The sequence below is a fragment of the Heteronotia binoei genome, chromosome 6, assembly GCF_032191835.1.
Source record: "Heteronotia binoei isolate CCM8104 ecotype False Entrance Well chromosome 6, APGP_CSIRO_Hbin_v1, whole genome shotgun sequence".
In the NCBI taxonomy this organism is placed as follows: domain Eukaryota; kingdom Metazoa; phylum Chordata; class Lepidosauria; order Squamata; family Gekkonidae; genus Heteronotia; species Heteronotia binoei.
The window spans coordinates 146,399,398-146,413,805 of NC_083228.1; the positions used below are offsets into that span (position 1 = coordinate 146,399,398).

Consider the following 14,408-nt stretch of genomic DNA (forward strand, 5'->3'; position numbering starts at 1 on the left):
AATCTGGGTTTCAGGGATTAATCCTTCCCTTGTTTGTAAGATAAAAAACTCTCCTTCCTTCTGCCCCCGGTGCAAGAAGGCCCCTCCCAGGCGTCTGGGACCAGCCCCCAAAGGCACGAAGGCTGCAAGGCTGAGCTCTCCCTGCAAATGGGGCAGGATATTTTTCTCTTGTTCTGCAACCCAGAGGAGTCCAGGCGTGTGGAAGAGCTGCAATCCCGGCAGAGCAGAGGCCGGGCCCAGGGGGTGCTGGAGCCCCTTTCCTAGCCCGGAATCCCGGAAGGGAAGGGGAGGAAGGCTTGCATGCCGGGTCCGGCCTTTGCAAAGGGGCCCCCGGAACGGAAGACGTGGAAGCTCTGCTGCCAGAGGTGGGGTGCTGCGCCGGTGGGGCAGGAGGGGCCGAAGGGAAGAGCAGCAGCCGGGCCTCCTGCGACCCTCCCCCGGTTGCAAAGGCTGCAGCAGCTCCGAGCGCCACGAGGGCCGGAGCAGGGGAAGGCGAGGCGGCCAGGTAGGGAAGGGGGCCTTGCAGCACCCAAGGGTGACCGGGGGGGGGGAGAGAAAGGAGGCATGCCTGGAGCCCCCTGGATGATGCTGCGGCCAAGAGCATCGATGGCCCCCCGGCCATTCCCCAGACTCCATCCCCTTCCTCTCGCACGTCTTCTGCTGCGGGGCTACCTTGCTGCACCCCCCCCTCCGCCCCCTTTCCCCGCACACCTGAACTGCCCGGGGACAAGCTGAGAGCCAGTGGGGTGTTGTGTGGTTCAGTGCAGGGACTCTTATCTGGGGGAGCCAGGTTCGATTCCCCCCTGCTCCACGGAAGCCTTTATGGGCCTGGGTCCTTCTGACACTTCAGGCTTGAGGGGTCACCTGTCATTGCCCCCCCCCCCCCCCGTGTTGTGTGGACGGGAAGTGGGTGGGCTTGGAAAGGTGAAAGCTATTCTAGGCCCTGCCTGGGTTGAACCCCAAACCAGAGTGTTTGCTGGAAGCTAGTTATGGTCCATTTCCGCTGACCAGCAAACTAGCATAGGACATAATGAAGATGCTTAAGAGATGCAAGGACCAAACAGGGATAGCAGGCTCAGTTTACCTGGTCACCGTTTGTTTGAATTTAATTTGGGGGATAATCATAGAGATGCAAATATCAGAATTGGAGATGGATATGTAAATGTATCTTCTTAACTGGAATGTTGAGAGTAATTCACTGAGCCCCTGTGGTTACATTATCATGATACCCAGTCCTGCAACTGCCCTGAGAGTTTCCTTCTAGTTCTGACAAGAGCCATGAGGAGCTGGTTTTCAACCTTCCCAAAAGACATATTTGCTGGAGATCTAACCAGGTGAACCCTGCAGTTCAAAGGTGCACCCTGTGGCTTTTGAAAGAGGTGCTCTTGCCTAACCCTTCAGGTCTACTGAAGAGATACAGACAACGGTTAAGCGGTCACCAATCCCCCTGGTCCTTTTGCGGCTCAAGTTTCCCTTAAGAATTATCCCCTTGGACAGACTGAACCCATGTACTGAGAGGCTAAGCTTGTAACATCCTTAAAGAGCCCAACAGACACAATTGACTTTTCCAAAGAATGAAGCAGGCATGTCTAAAATAGCTTGCTATGTCATATAACAAAATTGTTTTAAACCAGGTCTACAAACCACAAGATCATTTTGTTTCTGATCCACCAGGACAGTTCTCATTCGCTTTCCTTCTGATAATGTTACTGTCTCTATCTCTTTACAGTCAAGTGACTAAAGGCATCTCTATCCGGTCAGAGGTGACCCAGGAGAAGGGGAGGGAGATGGAAGAGCAGGACCCAGAAGGAGCTGCAGCTGGCAAGACAGCAAGCAAAGGCCCCCCTCCCACCCAAGCTGGGGGTGCTGGTGAAGGCTGGGAAAGCCCTGTGCCAGAGACACCTTCTCAGGTCACGGAGATCTCAGAGGTGCATGGCCAACACTTCCGGCAGTTCCAGTACCGTGAGGCTGATGGGCCCCGAGAGGTTTGCAGCCGGCTCCATCGACTCTGCATCCACTGGCTGAAGCCAGAGAGGAACTCCAAGAAGCAGATGGTGGACCTGGTGATCCTGGAGAGGTTCCTAGCCCTCCTGCAACAGGAAATGCAGCGCTGGGTCAGGGAATGTGGGCCGGAGACCAGTTCCCAGGCGGTGGCCTTGGCCGAAGGCTTCCTCCTGAGTCAGGCCGAGGAGAAGAGGCAGGCAGAGCAGGTGAGGGGTTTCCTCCAGCTGTGTCCAAGTCAAGCAAGGATATCAAACATCATCCTAAAGTTTCCCTGAGAGATATTGGCCCAAGTGTTCAGCCAAGTGGGCTGAAGTTGAATCCAGCGAAGACAGAGGTCCTTTGTTTGGGTCGCGGCAGGCCAGGGGAGGAGATCTCCCTACCAGCCTTTGACGGTGCGTCGCTGATACCAGTGCGCAGGGTCAAGAGCTTGGGAGTGCTACTGGAGCCTTCCTTGACAATGGAGGTACGGATAGCAGCCACTGCTAAAGCCGCCTTCTTCCATCTTAGGAGGGCGAAGCAGCTGGCCCCCTTCCTGGAACGCGGCGACCTAGCAACAGTGATCCATGCAACGGTCACCTCGAGGTTGGACTACTGTAATGCCCTCTACATGGGGCTGCCCGTGTACCGAACTCGGAAACTGCAGCTAGTGCAGAATGCGGCGGCCAGGCTGTTAGTGGGACTACCCCGGTGGGAACACATGCAGCCTAGGTTGCGGGAGCTGCACTGGCTGCCAATTGTGTTCCGAGTTCATTACAAGGTGCTGGTTATTACCTTTAAAGCCCTATATGGCCGAGGACCTGCCTACCTTAGGGACCGCCTCTCTCCATATATCCCCCAGAGTGCACTGAGATCTAGCTCCTAAAATCTCCTAAAAATCCCTGGACCAAACTGAAAGCAACACAAGAGCAGGCCTTCTCAATAATGGCTCCCCATTGGAGGAATCAACTACCAGCGGAGGTTCGAGCCCTGCGGGACTACAATCAGTTCCGCAGGGCCTGTAAAACCGTCCTTTTTCAAATGGCCTACAAGATGGAATCCTGAAGTGACACCTAGCCGTCTGATATATACTGTGTTGTACTATAAGAACATAAGAGAAGCCATGTTGGATCAGGCCAGCGGCCCATCAAGTCCAACACTCTGTGTCACACAGTGGCAAAAAATGTTATATACACACATACACTGTGGCTAATAGCCACTGATGGACCTGTGCTCCATATTTTTATCTAAACCCATCTTGAAGGTGGCTATACTTGTGGCCACCACCACCTCCTGTGGCAGTGAATTCCACATGTTAATCACCCTTTGGGTGAAGAAGCACCTTTAACTGTTGTGGTTTTAATTAATTTATTTGAATGTATTTTATTGTATAATGTATTTACCGTAATCATGGCACATGCCATGTCTGTGAGCTGCCCTGAGCCTGCCTCGGCGGGGAGGGCGGGATATAAATAAAAGTTATTATTATTAATCATTTGAATGGGAGATTTAACAGCCTCCTTCAGCAGCCTCTTTTACTGGAGATTTTCTTATCACTCCAGATGTCTCATTGGGTCTGCTGATGGAAGATTGCAGAGTCTGGGAGTGGGGCAGGATCCATTGCTTGATCTCTTTTCCATTCCATCTCTTCCCCTTCTCACTCGCTGCTTTTTCAGATGTGGGGACCATCCATGGAGAGAGAAGCTCCATTCCCTGAGGCAGAACGAGGTTCCTTGGAGGAAGGGCAGAGGGCGCAGGCCCAGGAGGGTGCCCAAGATGCCCTCTCTTGTGGTAAGGGCTCCTTTTGCCTGCTTATACTTGGGGCACCCCATGAATGTGATGGGTAGAGAGTTCAGGTCAGCTAATACATTCAGTACTTCTTCACATAACAGACAGCACTGAATGTCCACTCACTGTGAATCTTCTCAAAGGGGGGATTAGACATATTCACTGAAGTTTCACTATCTGTGATTCTTCTGAAAGGGGATTAGGCAGAATTATAGAGGGCAGTTCCTCCCATTAATTAGAATATTCATGTCTCACCTTCCTTCCATAGGAGGAACTCAGGGTGGCTCAAAAAAGGAAACTAAAGTTAGACAGACATGGGCAGAGCTATTCATCCTGGTGAATACAGGGAGCCTCTGCGTTCTCGGCTTGCACTGAACACAAAACCAGTTTGTAGGGAGCAAATAACCATGGGAAAATTCAGCTTCTGTGCCTGTTCTTACAGGGACACCTGGCAGGCCGCTGTAGGAAATCGGGTGCAGCAGGAAGGATGACCGGCTGTTTCCTCAAACCCCAGAGATTTGGGGGAGGGCCTTGGGGTGAAGCTTGGCTCTGATACTATCCTGGATTCTTCAGAAGCACTCAAGTGGGTCTGGATTTTGGGCTGAATGTGAGGGTGACATGTCATGTGACGTCATTTCCACCCCCAGTCCAGACTCAAGAGCCCAGCTGGCAGGAGAAGGGGATTCCTGGGCGTTTGGTCTGATCCAGCAGGGTTGCTGTGACCTTTGGAACTCCAGAGTTCACAGGGAACTTTTTCACGTCTCACAGAAGTCTCAAACATGTTGGCAGCATTTATCAACCCCTGAGGCTCACAGATACTTTTCTTCTGCCTCTCCCACAGTTTAGCAAAAGGTTGTGTTGAGTGTGCACAGCACAAGGTTTCCAATTCCTGGGAAGGGAGTGTGTGAAGTGAGCAACAAACAAGCAAGTGGAATAAGAGTCTCAACAAACAGCCTTCCTCCTTTCTCTTCCTAACAGGCAGTGGAGAGATGCTGATCCATCATCTTTCCAGAGTTGTGGAAACTGCCGCTTTATCTCTAGTCCAGGTAGGGGAAATGAGCAGGGGACAGCCTGGGTTTCCTCTTACTTTCTCGCGGGGGCTTTTGCTCCTGCAGTTTCTACAATGCTCCAGGTGAGTGATGTTCTGACCACCACTCCCTTTAGCCAGTTTGGTGTAGTGGTTAAGTGTGCGGACTCTTATCTGGGAGAACCGGGTTTGATTCCCCACTCCTCCACTTGCACCTGCTGGAATGGCCTTGGGTCAGCCATAGCTCTGGCAGAGGTTGTCCTTGAAAGGGCAGCAGCTGTGAGAGCCCTCTCCAGCCCCACCCACCTCACAGGGTGTTTGTTGCGGGGGAGGAAGGTAAAGGAGATTGTGAGCCGCTCTGAGACTCTTCGGAGTGGAGGGCGGGATATAAATCCAATATCTTCTTCTTCTTCTCCTCCCCTTGCACCTGCTAGCATGGCCTTGGGTCAGCCATAGCTCTGGCAGAGGTTGTCCTTGAAAGGGCAGCTGCTGTGAGAGCCCTCTCCAGCCCCACCCACCTCACAGGGTGTCTGTTGTGGGGGAGGAAGGTAAAGGAGATTGTGAGCCGCTCTGAGACTCTTCGGAGTGGAGGGCGGGATATAAATCCAGTATCATCATCATCTTCTTCTTCTTCTTCTTCTTCTTCTTCTTCTTCTTCTTCTTCTTCTTCTTCTTCTTCTTCTTCTTCTTCTTCTTCTTCTTCTTCTTCTTCTTCTTCTTCTTCTTCTTCTTCTTCTTCTTCTTCTTCTTCTTCTTCTTCTTCTTCTTCTTCTTCTTCTTCTTCTTCTTCTTCTTCTTCTTCTTCTTCTTCTTCCCTTTACCCATATAAACCCATACATCCTATTCTACCCCAGACAACTCCCTTCCAGTGTGCAGTCTCTGCCTGGCATCATCTCTCATGAGGGAATCTACTTTTTCTTCCAGTGCCCCTTTTCCTTTGAGGAGGTGTCTGTCCGTTTCACTACAGCAGAGTGGGACCTGCTGGATCCGGGCCAGAAAACCCTCTGCAGGGAAGTCATGCAGGAGAACTATCTGAGCGTCATCTCTCTGGGTAAGGAGGATCTTCCACAAGTGCCAAAGGTGTGAATTGTTCCACATGGGATGATGCATGAATCAAACTATTGCACAGCAATGCATCATTTTGAGGCCTCTTCAGATACTTGCCCGGGGACAACTGAGGACACTGATGTGGCCGTCACCCCTAACCAGAGATGGTGTCCTGTCCAGAGGCAAGGGTGGGGATGAGAGCCAGCAAGCCAGACATGTTCACGTGCTCACACAGATTCCAGAGTTCAGTCTCAGAAGTCCACAGACCAAAAGTGCACCAGCCAAAGAGTTGTTACAAGAAGGGGTAAACCAGAGAGTGTAGCCCGGAGGTCCAAGGGTCCTGCACAAGCCAGAGAGTCACAAAGCTGAAGTCAAAATCCAAGGTCATACAAAGATAGAGTCAGGTGTTGTGGTCACAAAATCTAAGAAGATGACTTGTTGCTTCCACAACATCTAGGCTCCCACCAATTCCACTGTTGAACAACTCTTGCTGTTAAAAAGTTTCCCCTAATATCCAGCATGCACGTTCCCTCCCTTAATTTAAACCTATTATTACAAGTCCTCTCCTCTGCTGCCAAAAGGAACAGCTCCCCACCTTTCTCTAAGCGACAGTCCTTGAAATACTTAAAGAGAGCAATCACGTCCCCCCTCAACCTCCTCTTCTCCAGACTGAAGATTCCCAAGTCCCTCAGCCTTTCTTAATCACGTGACCCTCCCCTGCTGCATCAGGGCTGGGTGGTGGCTCTGGATCAGCTGCTGGTGGTGAGTCTTGGTCAGCCTGCAGCTCATCAGCCTCTTTCCTGGCTTCTGCTGACTCAGAGCCAGCCATATTCCTGAGGAGTCCTCCTCCCATGAAGATTTCATGCTGAGCTCAGGCTGGGCTAGAACAGAGATGCTCAGAAAGACTATGGAAGGGGCTAGATTCTGATTTCTCTTTTCCTAATGCCGGCCTTTCTACAACATAGAAAGATTTATGAAAGATGTCAAACCAAGACACCACTAAACAGTGCAGTTTCTACAGCTCAACAACAGAAAATCATGAAAAGCTCACTTACACATGAAATACCTGGTATTAGATAGCACCTCTTGTTGTGAAAGCAACGTCACCCCAGAGTCGGAAACAACTGGTGCTTGCACAGGGGGCATTTCCTTTCCTTTCCTTGTTACTACATAAGTATTCCAACTGTAGCCTAAATCAGGGGTGTGAAACATGCGGCCTTGGGGCTGATTCAGGCTCTCAGAGGGCTTCTATAAGGCCCCCGAGCAACTGGCTGTCATCTGCTTCCTTCTCCCCATCTCTTGCTTCCTTCTGCCTCACAGCTTGCCTTGCCAGGCTTGCTCAATCGCACAGGAACTACAGATCAAAGTCTCTGTTTTCTCCACTGGCTGAGGCTCCTCCCTTGGAGAGGAAGTGGGGAGGGGGAGCTTAGTTTGCCAGGCTCTCTCAACTGCACAGTTGGCAAGACCTTGGGGATTGTAGTTTAATTGTGTGCAAAAATATCGGAATCTTGCCATGCTCTTTATGAAAGCTGGTCAAAGCTTCTAGTAAAACGGGGGGATATAAACACTACCTCATCGCTATGTTCAAGACTGCTGTGCCCAAGATTTATCTGCTGTACTAGACTACTTGGGATTTGGAACACTACGTGGTTTCCTCAGGAGCTGCTGGACCGTGGATTCCTGTAAAGTTGAAGGAGTATTAGTTGAAATTTAAGACTTACCTTTATTTCTGTCCTTCCTCTGCATTCAACATGGGTGTTCTGTACACCAGGGTGTGTTAATATAGGATATTTTGTATGAGAGTGTTTCCGATTATAGAATTTGTTTATTTATATTTCATTGTTTCCTTTTTTGAGGCTGGTTGTCACAGAACCTTAGGGTTTTCTCTTGTCGCTCTCTCAATTGCACAGCAGAGCTGCTGAGCCAAGCCTCTCTTCTTTCTATTGGCTGAGGCTCCTCCGCCACCTAGCATCTGGTTTGACCTGTAAGTCTGCCTAAGGGCACTAGAAGAGAGCTAGTTTGTACTGTCTGCTTTGTTATTTTTAAGTCACTTCTTATTCTTTTCAGTTGCCAAGCACCATCTTCAATAAATCTTTCTGTGTTGTTGGAACCTTGCATGGCTTCTGGCTGGATGAGCCGGGAGTGTGTGTGTGGGGGTAATTGGCATTGCAAGCTTAGCTGTGGCTCTTGAGGGGATGAGGTATCCTTAAAAACTAGACACTCTGGGGAAAGGGGGGAGGTGGTTAAGATCAGGGAAGCTGGAGGGGGCTGAAGAGCCATCAGTCCTTTCCACCTGCAATCACAGAGATGTCTTTGGACCTTACCTGCCTACCCAGGTGTTAAAGGGATCTCTCTCTTTATTCCAGCAGAGGATGATCAGAGAAACAAGGAGGGTGAGGAACTTGTCCAGCAGTTGCCAGATCGAGTTCAAGATTTGAAAGAAAACAATAGAAACCGAGGCAGACCTAAGAGAAAGGAAGGCAGCCGTATGGATGAAAAGAGAAAAGGAAAAAAGTTTAATGTACATTTTCCAAAGCAAAGAATAATTAAAGCATGTACATCCAAACAGTGTAGCAAGTACTTCAAAAAGAGATCACAGCTCTTTGTGCATCAAAAAGTACACAGAGGCAAGGAACCTTTTGAATGTTCAGTGTGTGGGAAGAGATTCAATCACAATAGCACTCTTCAGTGTCATCAAAGAACCCACACAGGGGAGAAACTTTTTGCATGTTCAGAGTGCGGAAAGAGATTCAGTCTAAGTGCGTCTCTTCATCGGCATCAGAGAATCCACACAGGAGAGAAACCTTTTGAATGCTCAGAGTGCGGAAAGAGATTCAGTTGGAGTAGCACTCGAAAACTGCATCAGAGAACCCACACAGGGGAGAAACCTTTTGAATGCTCAGAGTGTGGAAAGAGATTCAGTCGGAGTAGCCATCTTCAGCTGCACCAGAGAACCCACACAGGGGAGAAACCTTTTGAATGCTCAGCGTGTGGAAAGAGATTCAGTCACAGTGGTGATCTTCGAAAGCATCAGAGATCCCACACAGAGCAGAAACCTTTTCCATGCTCAGAGTGTGGAAAGAAATTCAGTCTAAGTGTGTCTCTTCATCAGCATCAGAGAATCCACACAGGGGAGAAACCTTTTGAATGCTCAGAGTGCGGAAAGAGATTCAGTCGGAGTAGCACTCTAAAACTGCATCAGAGAATCCACACAGGGGAGAAACCTTTTGCATGCTCAGAGTGTGGAAAGAGATTCAGTAACAGTAGCCATTTTCGAAAGCATCAGAGAACCCACACAGGGGAGAAACCTTTTGAATGCTCAGAGTGTGGAAAGAGATTCAGTCAGAGCAGCACTCTAAAGCAGCATCAGAGAACTCACACAGGGGAGAAAGCTTTTGCATGCTCAGAGTGTGGAAAGAGATTCAGTCAGAGCAGCACTCTAAAGCAGCATCAGAGAACCCACACAGGGGAGAAACCTTTTGAATGCTCAGAGTGTGGAAAAGGATTCAGTCACAGTGGTGATCTTCGAAAGCATCAGAGAACCCACACAGGGGAGAAATCTTTTGAATGCTCAGAGTGTGGAAAGAGTTTCAGTTGGAGTAGTCATCTTCAGCTGCACCAGAGAACCCACACAGGGGAGAAACCTTTTGAATGCTCAGAGTGTGGAAAGAGATTCAGTAACAGTGGTGATCTTCGAAAGCATCAGAGAACCCACACAGGGGAGAAACCTTTTGAATGCTCAGAGTGTGGAAAGAGATTCAGTTGGAGTAGCCATCTTCAGCTGCACCAGAGAACCCACACAGGGGAGAAACCTTTTGAATGCTCAGCGTGTGGAAAGAGATTCAGTCACAATGGTGATCTTCGAAAGCATCAGAGAACCCACACAGGGGAGAAAGCTTTTGAATGCTCAGAGTGTGGAAAGAGATTCAGTCACAGTGGTGCTCTTCGAAATCATCAGAGAACCCACACAGGGGAGAAACCTTTTGAATGCTCAGAGTGTGGAAAGAGATTCAGTTGGAGTGACCATCTTCAGCTGCACCAGAGAACCCACACAGGGGAGAAACCTTTTGAATGCTCAGAGTGTGGAAAGAGATTCAGTCGGAGTGACCATCTTCAGCTGCACCAGAGAACGCACACAGGGGAGAAACCTTTTGAATGCTCAGCGTGTGGAAAGAGATTCAGTCACAGTGGTGATCTTCGAAAGCATCAGAGAACCCACACAGGGGAGAAACCTTTTGAATGCTCAGCGTGTGGAAAGAGATTCAGTCACAGTGGTGATCTTCGAAAGCATCAGAGAACCCACACAGGGGAGAAACCTTTTGCATGCTCAGAGTGTGGCAAGAGATTCAGTCGAAGTGCATCTCTTCATCTACATCAGAGAACCCACACATGGTGAAAACTTCTTTGAATGCTCAGAATGTGGAAAGAGATTCAGTTGGCATAGATATCTTCAACAAATCAGACCCCCAGAGAGGCCCCCAAGCAACTGGCTGTCATCTGCCTTCTTCTCCCTCTTTCTTGCTTCCTTCTGTATCACAGCTTCCTTTGCAAGGCTTGCTCAATTGCACAGGAACTACAGAGCAAAACCTCTTTTCTCCATTGGCTGAGGCTCCTGCTTTGGGGAGGAAGAGGGGAGAGTTAGGGCTGCCTTTGCCAGACTGGCTCAATCACACAGCAGAACTACAGAGCCAAATCTCTTTGCCTTCTAATGGCTGGGGTCCTCCCCCTCCTGGTCCCCTGAGGAAGGAAGAAAAGAGTCAGAGCTTCCTTTGCCCAGTTCTCTGGATCCCATGGGAGAAATACAAGGAAAGCACCTTTAAGACCAATAAGTGCTAATGTTTTCAGCATATTTTATGGGGGGTGTGGCATTGCGAGCCAAGGAGATGAATGCTTGAAAACAAAGCTCCGAGTCTACCCCCTATTAACTTACTCGCCAAAGCGCCCGGCTTTATTTTTTCTTTCTTTAATTGGTATGGGATCAGCTGATGGACAAAAATCCAGATCAAAAAGAAATCCAAAAGGCTCTGTCAAGGATTATTTCCCAAAAGGGCCCAGGTCAAAGGCCTCGAGAGCGTCATCTATTTCTGCAGGCAAAATGGCGTTGGGAGGCGGGAAAGCACACCGGACGACCTAGCGTTTTTCAGATCCGAGGTAATGGAAGCTTTTAAGAATTTAGAACAGAATATGACTGATAAAATTTCTGCTATGATCCAGCCACTCTGCCCAAATTGTGAAACTTAAAACGTCCTTAGAAAAAGTGACAGAGACAGCCGATTCTGCTGTTAACATGGCTAGTATGTCTCAAGATGACGCAGAGTACTTTTATAAACGGGACGAATGACCTACAGATAAAATTATCGCGCTTGAAAACCAATTAAAAATGGGGAATGTTGAAATTCATAGTCTCCCTGAGAACTCAGCCTCTCTTACTGATTTAAAGGCTCTTATTTCTACGTGGTTAGCAAAAACAATGGATTTTTCCAAGTCTGAACTCAGCGCCCTGGAAGCCGCTTACGGAATCGGTCCCATGCGTAGGCAGAAAGCAATGGTGCCCAGAGACATTTTAGTCCACTTTTCATCGGGCTTCATTAAGGCTAAAGCCCGTGCTGCAAACCCACTTAAGTTAGGAGATCACACTGTGCAAGTCCTACAAGATTTGTCACCGGAAACTTTGCAAAGGCAGAAGCCGTTGAAACCAATTATCAAAATTCTAAACAAGGAAAACATTAGATATCGCTGGTTTGCTTCATATAAATTGCAAGTCTCAACTCAATAGCATTTGTTTTTGGCTAGAGATCTTGACTCCAGAATAAGCATTGCTACAAGATTTGAATCTCCCCATTCCTACGGGTCTTTTGGAAGCAGCTTCTCAAGATCATCCATTCAGACACTAGATGGCATCGTGTGCCTGTGAACCGCGCTAATTGCTCTGGAGCTCCTAGATGTTAAGACGCTGGAACTGTTTCTATGCTGAAAATGGTTTTTTACTTTCCTAACGAAGGCAGAAACGTGGCTTTACAAGACTTGCTTAAGTTTAACTTTGACTTTTATGAAAGGCTTGCCTGGACTTTCGTTTTGTTCTTCTTTTACATATATACCTATACTTCTAGATTTTTATAGCCTTTATTACTATTACTACTATAATTTCTTTATACAGTTTTCCAGTGGACACGTGGTTGTAGATTCACCCTAAGCAATGCCAATGGACATTATCAACTTGGTGTTGTCTGTCCTGTGTTTGTTTTGAGGTATGTCTGTGGAAGTATGTTGTGTCTACAAAATGATATGCATTGCGTTATGGGGAACAGTTCTAGTAACTCTGTTATAGTAACTCAGTTATAGTAACTCTGAAATTCCTTTTTCTTTGTTTAATCTGCTGGATGAAATTTTTTGTAGAAGAATGTGACTGCAATGTTTGGAAGGTGATGGGTTCAGGAAAGTGTGGTTTTGAGTGTTTTTTTTATAAATACGATGTTTGCTATTGCTTGGATTTGAGTGATTGTAGTTTTGAATGGGAGATATGTATTGTGCAGTCTGGTAGACTTACAATGTTGCATAATCTTGTTGTGTTTTAATGAAATTTTAGACCTTTGATCAGATATTAATTACTGATGTTTGGACGTGTATGTGTGGGAATGATTGTGTTCTGTTTTATAATGAATTCTTGGGAGTTTCATCTTTATTAATAACAAGTTTAGCTATATATCTGTGAGATTGTTTGGATGCAAGTATGAATGTGGAGAGTGTATGGGTATGTATATGATTGCTGTTGTTTTCATGTAATAGGTGTCTGTTTGTTGGTTTTCCCTCTTTCCTTTGTCCTTCTATTCTTTATCAATTTTGGGCAGTTTTTGGGATGAGGTTTGGGCCTCCTCAAAATAACTGGCTAATTTTGGTGATGAGAGTGGGAAAAGGCGGAATTCTACCTATGGTGGCAGTATGTGTATACCTATAATCAGTAATTACACCTCTGTGGGAAAAGGGTGTGGATTCTAATGCAATAGGCTTTTGAGTTCTTTTGTTCACTGTTCTAATATTGTATTATTCATGTTCCTCTAGAAGGTTATAATGAAAGGTTTTATATGTTTGGCATTGTTTTATTTCACTTGCAAAGTTCTAAAATGCTGGGTTGATATTGCTTGTTACGGAGTTCTTCGGTTCTATATATTGCTCCAGTTTGTTGCTATTTTCACCCAAGTGGGGTCTCTGGTAGTGAGGCTTCCAATCTACACTTGTACAGAAGTCCTTCTTCCAATCTACACTTTTACAGAAGTTTTTGTTGTTTTCCCAGAATTGGGTTAACAGAGTTGGTTGGAGTGTTGGTGACTAGTAATAGTAGATGGTAGATGACTGGTGTTCAGTCAGTCAGTCAGTCAGTCAGTTTATTGCGGCTCTAGGCCAATCAACAACAACAACAACAACTCATCAATAACAGTACAACACAACACCAAGCTAAAATATAACATAACAATATAAAACTATGTACAACCATCAAAGTAGTAATAAAATTATCTGACGTAGGCAACATTTAACTAAGGGCATCTTCTTTCAAATACAAACAGCATTAAGTTTCTTCCTGTCAAGGTCGGTAACATATAGAAACTTAGCAAGATCCAGAGAAAGTTGATCACTCCCATCCCCTAAGAGGAAGTAAATGACTTGGGCCTGATTCAAAGATTTAGCTAGCATTAGATGGTTCCGCAGAAGTCTGTACCTTGCCTCTGTGTGGAAAAGACAGTTCAGAATGAGATGGGGAACCGTATCGACCTCCTCCAGGCCGCACGGACAGATCCTGTCTTCTAACGGGATCTTGTGGAAACGGCCCCTCAGTACTGCTGTGTCAAGAATGTTCAGGCGTGCCAAGGACAGCATCCGCCTGATCTTAATTGGCTGTATCTTTTCTAGATACCTGGCACATTTAAGATCACTTGTAAAAAAGGTTGGGATATACGTCCCCCCAACTTTGGCCAGAGATTGTTTTGACTCCAATTCCAGTAATCGGTCTCTGATAATTACTTTTGCCCCGTTCTTGAACATGAGGGCTAGGGAATCAATATTCAGATCACATTCCTCTAGTTTGGAATTTAATTTCCTCAACCAATTGCTAACAAATGAGTCATAGAAGATTTGGTGTACAATATCATCCGGATTCGCCAGCACCCTTAGAAGGAGACTCAAACCTCTATTCCACATTACTGTGGAGAGGCTTGGAAGCCCCGTTTCCAGCCTATTTGCAATAGATGAGGCATATTTTGGCACCTGCAGAATACATCGTACAAACTTCGATTGAACCATCTCCAATTTAGTTATTTTATTATACAGGAAAATCTCAGCTCCGTACATTAATTGGGGTATAACCTTAGCATTGTAAACCTTAATCGCCGCTAAGGCGTTATAGGCGCCCTTGGAAGTGTAAAACTCCTGCAGAGCAAGCGCCGTGCGTTGGGCGTTACAGTGTACGTTGTCAATGTGCCCTTGGTAAGATCCTGTATGATGAAAAACAACCCCCAGATATTTGTATGTTTTAACTTGTTTCAGTTTTTCATCATTGAAACGCCAAATCATT

The 14,408-nt window shown here is 47.1% G+C and overlaps 1 protein-coding gene across 1 annotated transcript in view; it reads left to right on the forward strand.

Annotated features, from left to right (window-relative positions):
• LOC132574402 (uncharacterized) overlaps positions 1-14,408 on the forward strand; it is a 69,763-nt gene that overhangs the window by 28,742 nt on the left and 26,613 nt on the right. Inside the window, exons 6-8 of the mRNA XM_060242764.1 lie at positions 185-505; positions 5,650-5,846; positions 8,209-9,945. Of these exons, the coding sequence (XP_060098747.1) occupies positions 185-505; positions 5,650-5,846; positions 8,209-9,945 (2,255 nt within the window). The remainder of the gene's footprint in view (positions 1-184; positions 506-5,649; positions 5,847-8,208; positions 9,946-14,408) is intronic.